We start from the raw sequence: 14,722 nt of genomic DNA on the forward strand, positions 1-14,722 counted from the left end.
TCCTCCATTTGGGAAGGAAGTGGCCCGTTGAAAGGCTCCTAAGTGGATGACATCATGAACGAGCAAGGTAGGAAGATCCTATGGAGTTTAAGGATTCATAGAGGAATGCATCGGATATTTATCATGCCCTCTTCCCTCAATGAGTAGGTCATGTCTTTAGCAACCACATGGATGTGAGGCTAGAGAAGTTCAAGACTTACATTGATGATCACTTAATATTGGTTACTTGTATATCAAGGTAAATATTACAAATTACTCAATTATATTTTTTTCTTGCATTTATATTGATAAAATTTGTTTAGTGTTATTCTTCGATCCATTATAAGTTTGCCATTATCATACAAAGTAATGCAACAACACAAGCTGAAGTGTATTCCATATGGGGTGCTACATTTCGATAACACCAGACTAGCATGCACGGGCATATAGGGGTAGTAGTTGTACCAATGTAATTGAGGGACTTAGGTTCTTGGTAATTGGTTTTGTAAGGTTTTTATTTTTAGTTTTCTAATGTTTAATTCTATGTCGAAGAGACATTCCCATGTGAATATAAAAAATGTTAGAAAACAAAAAGTTCAACATACGATGGAATCAAAGTCTTTTATGCACATTCGAGATTAAAAAAGATAGAAATAAGATTCCACTTGGGAAGAAAGGGGATATTGTTTAATCATTATATGTAATAAAATAGATTCGGTGAGTCAGTGGCGGTCATGAGTCATGACTAATCCCAGAGCAAACTCGGTCGAGCACTCTCTTGAGTCTTGAAGAAAAAACCTTTGGTAATTGATTCGAAGAAAAAACCTTTTACCCAAAACTTTGACCAAGTCCAAATAAATTATCTGCCCTGATTTTTTATATTCTTTAATTAGGTAAACTATTTTTAGTAATTTTTTTAATAAAAATCTAAAGAAAAAGAAGCATATGGGGAGGAGTTTCTAATCATTTCTATTATTTTTATTATTAACTCACCTTCATAATCCTATTTTCAAGTCAAATTACCTGATTTCTGATAATGTAAAAAGGCTTAATAAAAAATAAAACAAACATCAATCCATTTTATTTTCATCATATTTAGAATTTTTTGAGGATAATTATAAAAATAATTTAATCTAATTATTGATTATTATAAAATTTTAATGAATATAAAATATTTTTTTATTAATAAATTGTTATCATCGTGTAGGGAATGTGGTGTTTTATTAATAGCTAAGAAGAGTTTTTTCTCCTAAAAACCCTCACTAAGTTATAAGAATCCAAGTAGTATTTAAGGGGCCATGGGTAAAAATAAGAAATTCTAAATATTTTTCTAAAAAAGGTCAATTTCAGATCTCCCCCTCCTCTCCGGTTTGTTTCAGAGGATGCAGTTTCCTAATCTGAGGCCTGATCTCTCTAAATTTTCGTTTGAACGTCCATTCTCCCCGGAAGCCACGTCTGGTCCCTCTTTCCCTCCTCCGTCTCTTCCATCTCGATGCCGCGGTGTTGCTTCTCCTATCTCCTCCGCTACCTTCTTCTTCTAACACAGTAGCCGCCCGCCCTGACAATCCACGTTCATGCCCATGACACTTTCTGGAGGGACAGGTCGGCGGCTGGCCTCATTTATCTATCCCTCCATCTTCGTTATTCTTATCATTTTGCCTTTTCAAGTCTCGACGGGAGAGGAGTTCTCTCCGGCAGATACCTATCTTCTCGATTGCGGAGCACCCAAGAGCACCTCCTTAGAAGATGGCAGGACCTTCCGCTCTGACCCACAATCTTCATCTTTCCTCTCCACCTCCGAGAACGTCCAAGCGTCGACGTCTAACATTTCTACGGACGCGATCAGCTCGGTGCTCTACCTTACGGCCAGAATATTCCTGGACGACTCCACCTACAGCTTCTTCATTTCCCAGCAGGGATGGCACTGGCTCCGTCTCTACTTTTACCCAGTTCAACATCCTATATATGATCTTACAACTGCCGTCTTCTCTGTTGCCACCGACGCTTACGTCCTCCTCCATGATTTCTCCGTCATCGACCCTGATGCAATTGTCTTCAAAGAGTACCTTATTAACGTTACATCCGATCGGTTCTCGATCTCCTTCTTTCCTATGAAGAATTCTTTTGCGTTCGTCAACGCTATCGAGATCGTCACAGCTCCGAATTCGCTGATTTCTGACACTTCCACGAGCATTTCGCCTGCCGGGCAGTTCACCGGCTTATCTGGCCATGCCCTGGAAGTGAAATACAGGCTAAACGTCGGGGGAAAGGCGATCACCTCAGTTAACGACACGTTGGCACGAACGTGGGAGCCCGACGGCGCTTACATGAAGCTCGCTGCCATGGGAAAGAATGTGTCAGTCTCACCCAAGATCATCAAGTACAACGATGGCACCGGTTCTTCGCCGCTGATTGCTCCGAGCTCGGTTTACGCATCGGCGGTGGAGATGGCGGATTCACAAGTTGATACGCCTAATTTCAACATCACCTGGGAACTGAAGGTCGACCCGACTTTCTCCTACCTTGTCCGGCTTCACTTCTGTGATATTGTGAGTAAAAGCTTGAACGATCTCTACTTCAATGTCTACATCGGTGGGATGATGGGAGTCTCCAGCCTCGATCTCTCCACCCTCGCATCAGCCCTCGACACAGCTTATTACCAAGACTTCGTCATTAACGCCACCGCTGTCGCGGTGGGAAACGGTACCCTCCTGGTACAGGTCGGCCCCGCGTCAGGAGCCAACACGGGCAACCCCAATGCGATCCTCAACGGCATTGAGGTGATGAAGATAAGCAACTCTGCCGGCAGCCTTGACGGGCTTTTCGCCGTTGATGGGTCGAAGATAGTCAACATGAGCGCCGATTCAGGGGCGGGCAGTAGACGTGCCGTGGCCATAGTAGGCATAGTACTCGCTGTCGGGGCCATCTTAATGCTATCCGCTATCTTCACCCGGTGGCAGAAACGGCCGCAGGGATGGGAGAAGCGGAATAGCTTCTCGTCCTGGCTTCTGCCTCTCCATGTCTCCAATACCGGCTTCGGTGGATCCCACCGCCACCTATTCGGTTCCCACAAGAGCAAAAGCGGTTACTCCGGCTTCTTTTCCTCCAGCCTCGGCCTCGGCAGGTTCTTCACTTTCGCCGAACTGCAGGAGGCGACCCAAAACTTTGACGAGAAGGAAGTGATCGGAGTCGGAGGATTCGGGAAGGTTTATCTGGGCGCCCTCGAGGACGGAACCAAACTCGCTGTAAAGCGTGGCAACCCACAATCTGAACAAGGGATCAACGAATTCCAAACGGAGATTCAAATGCTCTCTAAGCTCAGGCATCGACATCTCGTCTCTCTCATAGGCTACTGCGACGAACAGTCCGAAATGATCCTCGTCTACGAGTACATGTCCAACGGACCACTCCGTGATCATCTCTACGGCTCCAACCTCCGCCACCTCTCGTGGAAGCAACGCCTGGAGATCTGCATCGGTGCGGCTCGTGGACTACATTATCTCCACACTGGAGCTGCCCAGGGTATCATTCACCGTGACGTGAAGACAACCAACATTCTCCTCGACGAGAATTTTGTTGCCAAGGTTGCCGACTTCGGTCTCTCTAAAGCTGCACCTTCGATAGAACAAACCCATGTTAGTACTGCAGTTAAAGGCAGCTTCGGGTACCTGGATCCGGAGTACTTCAGAAGGCAACAACTCACAGAGAAATCCGATGTTTACAGCTTCGGAGTCGTCCTCTTCGAAGTGTTGTGCGCTAGGCCAGCCCTCAATCCTGCATTGCCTAGGGAGCAGGTAAACTTGGCCGAGTGGGCGATGCAGTGGCATAGGAAAGGTCTGATGGAGAAGATCATAGACTCGCACCTCTCCGGCACCATTAGCGCCACTTCCTTGAAGAAATACGTCGAAGCGGCCGAGAAATGTTTAGCTGAGTATGGAGTTGATCGACCCTCCATGGGAGACGTGCTGTGGAACCTCGAATACGCCTTGCAGCTTCAAGAGGCCTCATTGCAGCCAGAGCCTCAGGAAGATCAAATTCCAAAGCTCATCTCGTTAGAGTCCAACACCCATAAGAGCTCGGAAGCGGAAAACAGTGCGGCGGCAAGTGCCATCAGCGACGACTCTGGGCCAGTTCTAGCAACTCCTCCGTTCACTCAAGGGCGGTGAAACTGGTAGATCATGAATACGCACAAGCTTTCTCACTTTTCAAGGGACTGAAACTATGGACTTAGATTATGAAGCCTTCTTTTATAATCATACATGGGATCTCGTTCCTAAAGACCTATCCATGCCTGTAGTTGGATCCCTATTGGTTTTCATCCAAAGAACAAACCTGAAAAAAAACCCTAGGTTGCTCTAGGGCGAAACAAGTAGGACTCAATTGTAATTTAACATTGACTGCAATTAAGCCTCAAAGTTTAGAACGTATTCTTATGCATGTTGTAAACACCAATAAACATGGATACCAATAGGTGGTCCTTATATGAGTTTGATATAAATAATGCCTTTTTAAATGACTAATTTTAAAAAGGTGGTGTATATGAAGCAACCGCTAGGTTATGAGGACCCGACAAAACCCTATCGTAAACTTAGCATAATGTTGCATAGGCTTAAGTTAGCTTGTTGAACTTGGTTCTATACTCCCCTTGACGTTCATATTTGCGGTTGATCGTACATCATTATCGAATAGTCTTTGTTAGAGTTCTTCGATCGTGTACATCTAATTCATTGTTCGTCTTCTCGTACTCTACTAGTTGTATATGCCAAACTTGCTACCAAAAGGTCTTCATTGTCAAACCTTTCCTTTTATCCAAGTATTTCAATGGTTTCCAATATGAAACCCTTATAAGACCTGTTCTTTCTTACTTTGCAAACTCTACAAAAGTTCGATTATCTTGATTATATGCATTCTATGCTACATCAAAGACACATTAGACATAGGTGTGTTAAGGAATCATTCTTTGTGTGTCATAGAATCTCTCAAGATTCACAAGCATCTCCATATCATCAACACTACTCAGTAATCATCTCTCAGATGTTAATCTTGTACACCTAATTCTTGCATGAGCTCATTATGCCCAAAATTTTAAAGGGTTTAATGAGAATTTTCTTGTTCCTAAGGGGATCAAACGTTCTCGTCAAACACCAAAGGAAGCTAACTACAAAATTGAGGCTAATCAACCAAGAAAGTTCCAATATATACATTAGATTAAGCAAGACTTTAATCAAGTTCATGCGTGAAGATCGAATCAAAGGACTCTATAGAGATCAACCTCACATAAACTAAAACCTTGTGAGTTTTTTTGTGATTGTACTTGTAGTCACACTAGTTCACAAACCATATCCCTTTGTATGTCAATAATGGTAAATGCTTAAAATGCTCATCACTATTCATCACAATGTAAGTAGTTCTTCAAGATATTGAAGTGCTACATCTACCACATCAGATTAATGATGCTCTAGAATCATTTTAAAACTTCAAGTTAGAGAGTGAGATATCAACAAATGAAAGAATAAAACATTACATACTACTAGGGTGAAGTGTATTGAAATTTGAATTGTTCTTAGAATTTTGTAAGGAAATTGAATCATTCAGAGAGTTTTCGTTCAATTTTTTTTTATAGGTCTCGTACTTCTTAATATAATGAAATTTGGTTGAGAGAGAAAAAAAAAAAAAGGACCTTACTAGTAAAGGATGATTCATGATGAAACTTGAAAAATGCCCATGTTGTGATTGTGAGAAGTTCTTATAACAATAACTATATTTTAAATAGAGTGCCTCTTAATTCAAATCCATATTAAGACACTATAAGTTATTGTATGAGAAGAACCAAGTACTTATGTTTTCCGCTCCTAATATGCTTTTTTGGATAGTATTATTTAGGTATTTAATATTTTATATCAGAACACGTTCGACCGTTTCGGAGGAATATATATTTTATATGTTTCAACAAATAAAATTATCTTAGAGAAAAAAAAATTTGGATATTCATAATAGACATAATTTGATTACGACCATTCTCCGTGGAGCAGATGACGTAGATACCGTGAGAGTTCACTCAGACCAAGGAGAAGCGAGGAAACAATGGCGACTGCGAACGGAACGGTCGCCGTTCCAGACGAAGACGGTGAAGCCACGGTGTCGGCAATTAATTTCGGCAGTCCGGGAACCATGTCCCGGATCCGCTCCCTCACTGACATCGGCTCCATGACTCGCCTTCTCCACGAATGCATTGCTTACCAGCGGTCTCTCCATCTCGACCTCGAAAACCTCCTTTCTCAACGTGCCGACCTCGAGAAGCAGCTCTTCTCCCTCCAGAAATCGGCCCAAGTTCTCGATATTCTCAAAGCGGATTCGAACCATATGCTCGCCTCCATCAGCTCGACTTGTGATCTCGCGGATCAGGTCAGTGGCAAGGTCCGGGAACTCGATCTAGCCCAGTCCCGCGTCCAGTCCACTCTCTCTCGTATTGATGCCATTGTTGAAAGGAACAACTGCCTTGAAGGGGTTAAGAAGGCTTTAGAATCCGAGGACTACGAATCCGCAGCGAATTTCGTGAAAACCTTTCTACAGATTGACGCCATGTATCGGGATTCCGGATCCGACCAGCGAGACCAGCTTCTCGATTCGAAGAAGCAACTGGATGGAATTGTCCGCAAGCGGTTAGCTGCTGCCGTGGATCAGAGAGATCATCCTACCATTCTGAGGTATGTCAAACTCTTCTCGCCTTTGGGGCTTGAAGAGGAAGGCCTGCAAATTTATGTCTCATATTTGAAGAAAGTGATTGCTATGAGGTCTAGATTGGAATTCGAGCAGTTAATGGAGATTATGGAACAAAATGTAGAGAAAAGTCAGGTAAATTTTGTCGGTTGCTTGACTAATTTATTTACGGATATTGTATTGGCTATCGAGGAAAATGATGAGATATTGGGGAGTCTGTGTGGTGAGGATGGAGTTGTTTATGCAATCTGCGAACTGCAGGAAGAATGTGATTCTAGAGGTTCTTTGATATTGAAAAGGTATATGGATTATAGGAAATTAGGTAGATTAGCTTCAGAAATTAATTCGTACAGTAAGAATCTTCTATCAGTTGGAGCTCCAGTAGGGCCAGAACCAAGAGAGGTTGAAGTGTATTTGGAAGAGATCTTAACCCTTACGCGGCGGGGCGAGGAGTACACAGAATACATGATCTCGAAGATCAGAGGATTGACTTCGGTTGATCCAGAGCTGGGCCCACGGGCTACAAAAGCATTTAGGAGTGGAAGCTTTAGTAGGGTGGTTCAAGATCTCATTGGATTTTATGTCATCTTGGAAGAGTTCTTCATGGTGGAGAATGTGAGGAAGGCAATAAAGATTGATGAGCTTGTGGCTGATAGTCTCACTACTTCGATGGTGGATGATGTATTTTACGTTCTGCAGAGTTGTTGTAGGAGGGCTATTTCAACTTCAAATATCAATTCAGTGCTTGCTCTTCTGAGTGGGGCTATTAATCTTTTGAGCAATGAGTACCATGAGGCTTTGCAACAGAAAATGCGAGAGCCCAATCTGGGAGCAAAGCTGTTCTTGGGAGGTGTAGGTGTGCAAAAGACTGGAACTGAGATTGCTACAGCTTTGAATAATATGGATGTGAGTAGTGAATATGTTTTGAAGCTTAAGCAGGAGATCGAAGAGCAATGTGCAGAGGTAAGTTGTTCATTTTCTTTTTCTTATGAATGCAGGCCAGCGATTTCTTCTTAATTGATGCTTGAATTCTTTTGGTCGTCTTATTGGAAAAAACTTATTTCATGTTTCTCAACATTCCGTTCCTTTTTATTTGAAGAAAAGGGTTATCGATTTATAATGTTTTCTTCTCTGTATTTTATTCGGTTTAGATATCTGATTACGCTCATAAAATTCATAAGTTTCCTATTATGGCTGTGTTTTCTTTTTTAAGCTAAATGTAGGTTTGTGCAAGCTGTCTTTAGGTTTCATTCTATTAATTTGATAATATCAAGTTCCCCATTCCATGCCATAGAGAAACAGTTTTTTTTTTTGTCAGTGTCAAAATTTCAATATAAAGGTTGTTATAAAACTATTCCAGCTATGTGATGTTCTTCTATTACTCAAGTCAACATAACTGTTATACTCTAGGTTATTGTGGTGAATGGTTTTTGTGGTGTTTATTGAGTCACTGACTCGGGAGAAACCCATGCTTAGTGAACAAGTTGCAGCGTAAATTATATTTTCTGGTCAGTTCATTATTTTTAACTTATCCAGAACTACTTTTCTGCTGGTCATCTAAGAATTTGCTCTAGGTAGAGAGATTCCTGAGCTGCTCCTTGAATATTTGGTACAGATATCTTTGGGGCACTAGGCAGAATCTCTGCTTCTTGTATTTGGTTACTTTCTCTTGGTCCATGCAGAAAGTAAGAAGCTTTAAAACTTTTTAGTGGAAGAACATTCAAGTAGTAAGGTCATTAAGAAAGTAATCCATACATTCTGTTATGAGTTAATAAAGCCTTAACTTTGCCATCTACCTAAGTCTATTATTGAAGAAATCAGAGGTTGGTTGGTTCGTTCTTGTAGTCCAGGATTAGGGCTTCCTTTGAGTGCATGATTTATGCTCAACTTTGAAGACAATTCTCAAGGAATATTTGTCTAGTTCAATTTGCCCCTTTTAGTCTTTGGCACCATGGATGCAGACTGGGGCTTTGTCATTGAATCACTTCTGGGTCTTAGAGTTTACATCAATCACCTTACTAACCGATTTGTCATTGTTGCTGTGGGAATAATCCCACATATATTATTGTTAAGAAAAACAATGTGGTTATTACTGGAGAAAAAGCTTCATAACTTTAGCTAGTCTTTTTAGGATGGACCTAGACTCAACTTTAACATGATATAAGAGCAAGATATTTGTTCCGTTTACCTTGTTTATTGCCTGTTTAGTTTGTACCTGGTTTATGTTGTCCACATTTTAGACACATTGTTCGTTTATCTAGGGTAAGACGTGGGGGTGAGTGTTAGTGGGAAAAGGCCTAATCTGACTAGTCATTTTAAGATGGAGTTGGATCCAACATTAATAGAAGAGGGATTCAGTAACTGTTATGGATTCATGACTGTTATCAGCAGGGTCATGGAAAAAAAACCCCACCTTAGCACTTGTTATAGATTCATGACGCACTGAACAATCTACACAAGCCTCAAATAGTTTCTTGGATCCATATCCCTATACATGGACATCACCTTGCTGACTCCCTGGCTGAGTATAAAGGTTTCCATCAACATCCCATTGTGTGAAATTTTCTTCCACTTGCTATTAATGCTTTCTTCACTACCTCTCTCTGCATGCATCTCTCACCATACGAACATTTCCATTTCCTTTTAAATTTAAACTTAGCAATATCTGGTGTCTCCTACAGAAGCTCTTGAATTCAACCTTTGCTAGTGCCCTCAGTTTTTGTGCAACAAAATCTTAAAACAGATAAAGAAAGAAAGGAATTTTGGGCGTGTTGCACTTACATGTTGCCCTTATATCTGATCTGGTTTTGGCTCTGAGTTGAAGATTTTAAAGTTCTTTATCTTTTTCACTTTGGCTACAAGGTCCCATCAAGCATTCAATACATATAAGAGAACAACCTAACATTAAGATGCTATTGAGTCCCAAACTTCTGTTAAAATCTCCTTCTGGTAAGAATTATCATCGTTTGTGAAACTTCTAGAGGAGTTTTTGCTCTAGCTAGGTGTGGGAGACCTTTCTTGCAAATGTTGTCCGCTTTTATTAAGATTGCACCAACTAGGTGGGTCCACACTTGTACATCTTTAGCTCATTCCTTTATACTTAATAGCCGGTTAATTGATCCAAGGATTTGATAGGTTGATCCTTGATTCTCCTTATTATAACACATTGTTAGGGAGGCTCTACCTTGAACTTGGACCTGGGATAGAGCTCTATGATTTCTAAGCTTCAGTTTTCCAACTTCAATTCTTTATCATATTAATACCAAAATATAGTGGTTATAATTGGCCATAAAGAGTCATCAATTCATAAGAGGTTTATTTTTCTGCCTAATTGACCTGTTTCTAGATGTAAAAGGGCAGAAAAATAACCTTTGAAAACCTAATATTTAGTACTAAATGTCTTGGCCTATGGTGAACTGATTACTTTCAAGTAAGTACCTTGACCTGCATTTTTTAGTTCCTGGGCAGATTTAGGATGCATTGTTGAATCCAAAGAGTTGTAAATTTTAGTTCACTTTGTTGTTGGGGAAGACATGGTTGCTCTTCCATGAATCTCTTTAATCCAGTTCAATCCAGTTCCTGACAACTTTTAGTTTTCATGTTTTTAAACAAATTGCACTCTTAGGTACTCTTTAGGCTTGAATAACAGCTAAAGTGCCTACTGCAAGAGGCTCCAAGCAACCCTCACAAGAAAAGGAGCAAAAGAAAAGATTAGGAGCTGGGGCTCTGGAAACATTTCAGTATTTCTCTTAATTTGCTGGAACATGTCTGCTCTTTAAAGTACATGACAGCTAGGAGTACAAAAGCTGAAGTTGAGATTTGCCGTATCTGGAAGAACAGGCTGGGTATTTTGTGCTGAATGTTCCGTCCTTTGGAAGATGATGCTTACAGAAAAACAGGGTCCTCTTGCCCCGTGTCAGAAAGATCTTTTGTTCATTAGAGATCTTTTTTTTCACCAACCTTGACTTTTGCCTAGTTTTGAGTGATCCTGATGTGATTCTGGCATTGTGGCAGAATTTGTTGTGTCATTGGAATTGATGGAGGAGCAATCAGTTCAGTTTGTAGCTTTCTGGTGCATTTTAACAGCTCTAAGATTGGCAGATGCAAAGTTTTATCAGAGGTGAGGGAGCAAGGTTTATCTTAAGGGTTGATTCTTGGAATCAGCTGTTCCTGTACTACTGAAGTGGTTCTTTGGGCTTACAAATATTCAAGATTCAACTGGCCATGCTCCTGTCACTTACTCAGCTGGTTGAAGTGTGCTCTGCTACCCGTCCATCCCATAATCAAGTTTCTGCGGAGAGGAACACAGTAATTGTGCTCTGAGATACTGTCATAAGTCGCCTATCATCCTTGAGAGAGTCTGATACCATCAATAGAGACATCTGGTAAAGACTGGTGGGATGCTATTTTTGAACTTGAACTAAAGGTGGTCTCAAAGTTCACTTGATCTCAAAATCCAATGTTGCAGAAAGTTGACCTTAATGTTTCTCAATTGTTTTTGTCGACTGACCACCAACTTACTGGTTGGTTCCACCTTGTAAATTTTCTCTAAGACAAAGATTTACTAGCTTCTTTTAACATATGTAAAATCCTCTTATGTTGGTGTAGTCCTATAGAAGGGTTTCATTTGTTTCTTCGATTTTTTCTGATATGCTAGAGAAGAGAGTATGTTACTAAGAGGAAAAAGTTGAAAAAAGCAACAAAGAAAGGAAAGGTCATTCAATAGAAGATGATTTGATGCAAAAAGCCAATCTTGAGACCGGGTTACGGACAGAGTGGTTGGGCATATATCAACTTGGCTTTTAACAAAGAAAACATTCTCTTCCTATCTGGGTTCCTCCATTCGTGAAAATTGAAGAAACTTGGCTTTGATGCACATTATGAAAAAACCTCCGGTCATGCAAGAATGGACTCCTCCTGATCCTGGTTATCTAAAGTTAAATTTTGACGGCTCGTCTCGTGGCAACCCTGGTATTTCTGGTTTCGGAGGAGTTATTTCAGACCATTCTGGAAATCAGCTCTTCACTTAGGCCGGCCACCTTGGTATATCAGACTCTACGTATGCTGAGTTACATGGTCTCCTCTCCGGTCTTCGTGTCTTTAGAGATAAACGCATGGGGGCCCTACATGTTGAAGCGGACTCAAAAGTGGTGATAGGATGGTGTGAGAACGCGTCTTCTCCTCCGTGGAGGCACTGAGATACTTTTAAAGAAATTTTAGAAATTACCTGAATTGTTTCTTGTATTTGGTCTCACATTCCGAGATCCGCAAATTCGGTGGCTAATGTGCTTGCCAGGCAGGGAGCTACCTTACAATCGCTGGTTGTAAGCGACATGCTCCCCCAAAATTTGTAATTTCTCCTATTTTATTGATACATATTTTTCAAAAAAGAGTTGAATTAAGTCAACAAGATATTGTGGGAGGTTCCCGATCCTTACATGCAATTTGGCAATGGTTTTTGTTAAAGTTGGGTCTAAATCAAATGACTAGCTAAAGTTAAGAGGATGTTTCCCAACTAATGACCATAATTTTTTTCTAACATTAATGTGTATGAGACTATTCTTAATAATACTCCCCCTCACTTTCAGGTCTAGACAAATAAATAGCAGAATTGAGACTTGGACAACACAAATTGCATATCAATAAATAGTGTATTAACTAGGCCCAACTGAACAAACTTCCTTGATATCATGTTAAAATTGCATGTCCATGGAAAAATGACTGGCCAAGTTAGGAGGCTATTTTCTAAGTAATACCTGTAGGATTTTTCTTAGCACTTATCTATGTGGGTTATTCCCACTAACAGGTTCACTTCATACAAGGTATGAATAATGTCCAAGTGCGCAGCCATGTCCTTAATCTCATTAAAGCATTTTCAAAGGCACCAAGTAGAGGGGGAGTGACAAGGATTATGACTGCTAAGACCCCTTCAACTAAGAGAGAGTTGAAGAAAAAATCCAATAAAGTCTCAGCCCTGAAGGATGGCACACATCTCATCTCTGTAGAGTCCAAAGAGTGGAGAAAGCAAGGACGATAAGGACGATCTTCCCTATCATCTTGTAGAAATATCTTTCCAGTATATCGCATGGGCAAGGAACGGGAGTATCGGCCATGGGATTTTGCTAGCTACACCTACTAGTATCAGACATATTTGTAGGTCATCAATTTTCTAATTGCCCCAAATTATTAGTGAGGAGGGAAACCACTCTATCAAGAATGTTTTTCGCCAGCTGCCCCTTGCGACTGATATTTTATGCCTCTCTCTCTCTCTCTCTCTCTCTCTCTCTCTCCCTCTCTCTTTTACAGTTTCCTTTATTCATCATGATTCACTCTGTTCAAAGAAATTGCTCATCATGATTTTTTTGCAGTCTTTGGAACAAAAGAAAAGTTTCTTCTTGCCAGGTAGTTCACACCACTGGGATCGAGTCATTCAGTCTGTAGAGTGCTGCATTCATTACTATTTGTTTCATTCATGTGCCTAAAATATCTTCAATGCTATTTTCTTTCAAAACAGACATGAAATGAGATTATAATGTTAAAATTCACAATTTCAACTGCTTGATCTTGGTTATAATGGTATACTGACCTTCAGCATTGTCTGAATCTGAAGTCGATGCCTTTTGCACATGCATGAGGCAGTGAAATTGTTAAAAAGACAATTGTGTCATTCATCCCTAGTGAATTCTGATTACTTATCTATAATCACCAGGTGTTCTCTTCTGCAACTGATCGGGAAAAAGTGAAGTCTTGCATATCTGAATTGGGTGAGATGAGCAATGGTTTTAAACAAATCCTAAATGCTGGCATGGAGCAACTTGTGTCAACTGTGACACCACGGATCCGCCCGGTATTGGACATTGTAGGCACCATTAGCTATGAGCTGTCTGAGGCTGAGTATGCTGAGAATGAAGTGAATGATCCATGGGTTCAGAAGCTTCTTCATTCTGTGGAGACAAATGCAGCTTGGCTTCAACCTGTAATGACGCCGAACAATTATGACTTGTTTGTACATTTGGTTATAGATTTCATAGTGAAGAGACTTGAAGTTATTATGATGCAGAAGAGGTTTAGCCAGTTGGGCGGGCTCCAACTTGACAGAGATGCAAGAGCTCTTGTAAGCCATTTCTCCGGCATGGCTACGAGGACCGTGAGAGACAAATTTGCTCGTCTTACTCAAATGGCAACCATTCTAAACTTGGAAAAGGTATCCGAAATCTTGGATTTCTGGGGTGAGAACTCCGGGCCAATGACATGGAGACTTACGCCCGCCGAGGTTAGAAGGGTGTTAAGTCTGAGAGCGGATTTTAAACCTGATGCAATTGCGGCACTCAAATTGTGATTTTTGTTTCTATATTTTTTCTTGTTCTCTGCTTCTCTTGTCTGTACTTGTATATAATTGATTTTCTGATAGGTGCATACGCCCTTGTAGATAATGTGCGGTTCATTAGCTTAGGGAAACATCTAGATCCCCTTTGGTGCAAGAGAAGACGGTGAGAAGAAAGAAAGAGAGTGAGACAAAAGTATCTTGTTTCATTTCGTTTAAAAGAAACAAGGAGACCAGAAGATTTCTCTCATCAGTTATAGACTTTGGGCAGGAATTCGAACAAAAAAGGAAGAAAATGTTAAGGTAAAGCAGATTTTATATACAAATTTGCTCGTGTTGCTGCTATTCCTTACTTTTTGCCTTGGAAGTCTATTCCTTACTTTTAACTGACCGGAAATGTGAGAAGAGATGCAAGATTGATATTGTGTTTTGGAACTGCTGTTTGCAACTGGCTTTCCTCGTAGGCTCTACAATTCGATTTGATCATAATTTTTATTTTTGACCCAGATGTGGCTTTTTCATAGGCTAATGCTTGCAGGAAACTTCAAAATACCCTTCTCGTGTTCATTGGATTGATTCGACTCTTAATAGATGTATTTGCTTCTCTATTGTTTCCATTGTCTTTGTTTGATGGTCTCTAATAAGCCAAATTGAAGTTTTAGATATGCAGTAGTTTTTTTTCTCTTACCTTTTGAACAA

At 40.6% G+C, this 14,722-nt stretch overlaps 2 protein-coding genes across 2 annotated transcripts; both read left to right on the forward strand.

Annotated features, from left to right (window-relative positions):
* The first annotated feature begins 1,553 nt into the window (after nucleotides 1-1,553).
* LOC137934340 (probable receptor-like protein kinase At5g61350) lies at nucleotides 1,554-4,145 on the forward strand. The gene has a single exon (XM_068778623.1). It carries the CDS (start codon nucleotides 1,554-1,556, stop codon nucleotides 4,143-4,145), a length of 2,592 nt encoding a protein of 863 aa, XP_068634724.1.
* Nucleotides 4,146-6,021: 1,876 nt separating this feature from the next.
* On the forward strand, nucleotides 6,022-14,375 carry LOC137935062 (conserved oligomeric Golgi complex subunit 4-like). Its single transcript, XM_068779703.1, has 2 exons — nucleotides 6,022-7,662; nucleotides 13,409-14,375. The coding sequence occupies exons 1-2, from the start codon at nucleotides 6,064-6,066 to the stop codon at nucleotides 14,036-14,038; spliced, it is 2,229 nt and encodes a 742-aa protein (XP_068635804.1). The 5' UTR covers nucleotides 6,022-6,063; the 3' UTR covers nucleotides 14,039-14,375.
* Nucleotides 14,376-14,722: the final 347 nt, after the last annotated feature.

Source organism: Aristolochia californica, unplaced genomic scaffold, assembly GCF_029961685.1.
Source record: "Aristolochia californica isolate CCGP_79_NKW_82.1479 unplaced genomic scaffold, dmAriCali1.0.hap1 SCAF_6, whole genome shotgun sequence".
NCBI lineage: Eukaryota > Viridiplantae > Streptophyta > Magnoliopsida > Piperales > Aristolochiaceae > Aristolochia > Aristolochia californica.

Bases quoted from the DNA above. Each gene is read 5' to 3' on its own strand.
- LOC137934340 (XM_068778623.1), top strand. From the start codon at position 1,554: ATGCCCATGACACTTTCTGGAGGGACAGGTCGGCGGCTGGCCTCATTT.
- LOC137935062 (XM_068779703.1), top strand. From the start codon at position 6,064: ATGGCGACTGCGAACGGAACGGTCGCCGTTCCAGACGAAGACGGTGAA. The intron at 7,663-13,408 runs GTAAGTTGTTCA...TATAATCACCAG, and splicing joins TCGAAGAGCAATGTGCAGAG to GTGTTCTCTTCTGCAACTGA.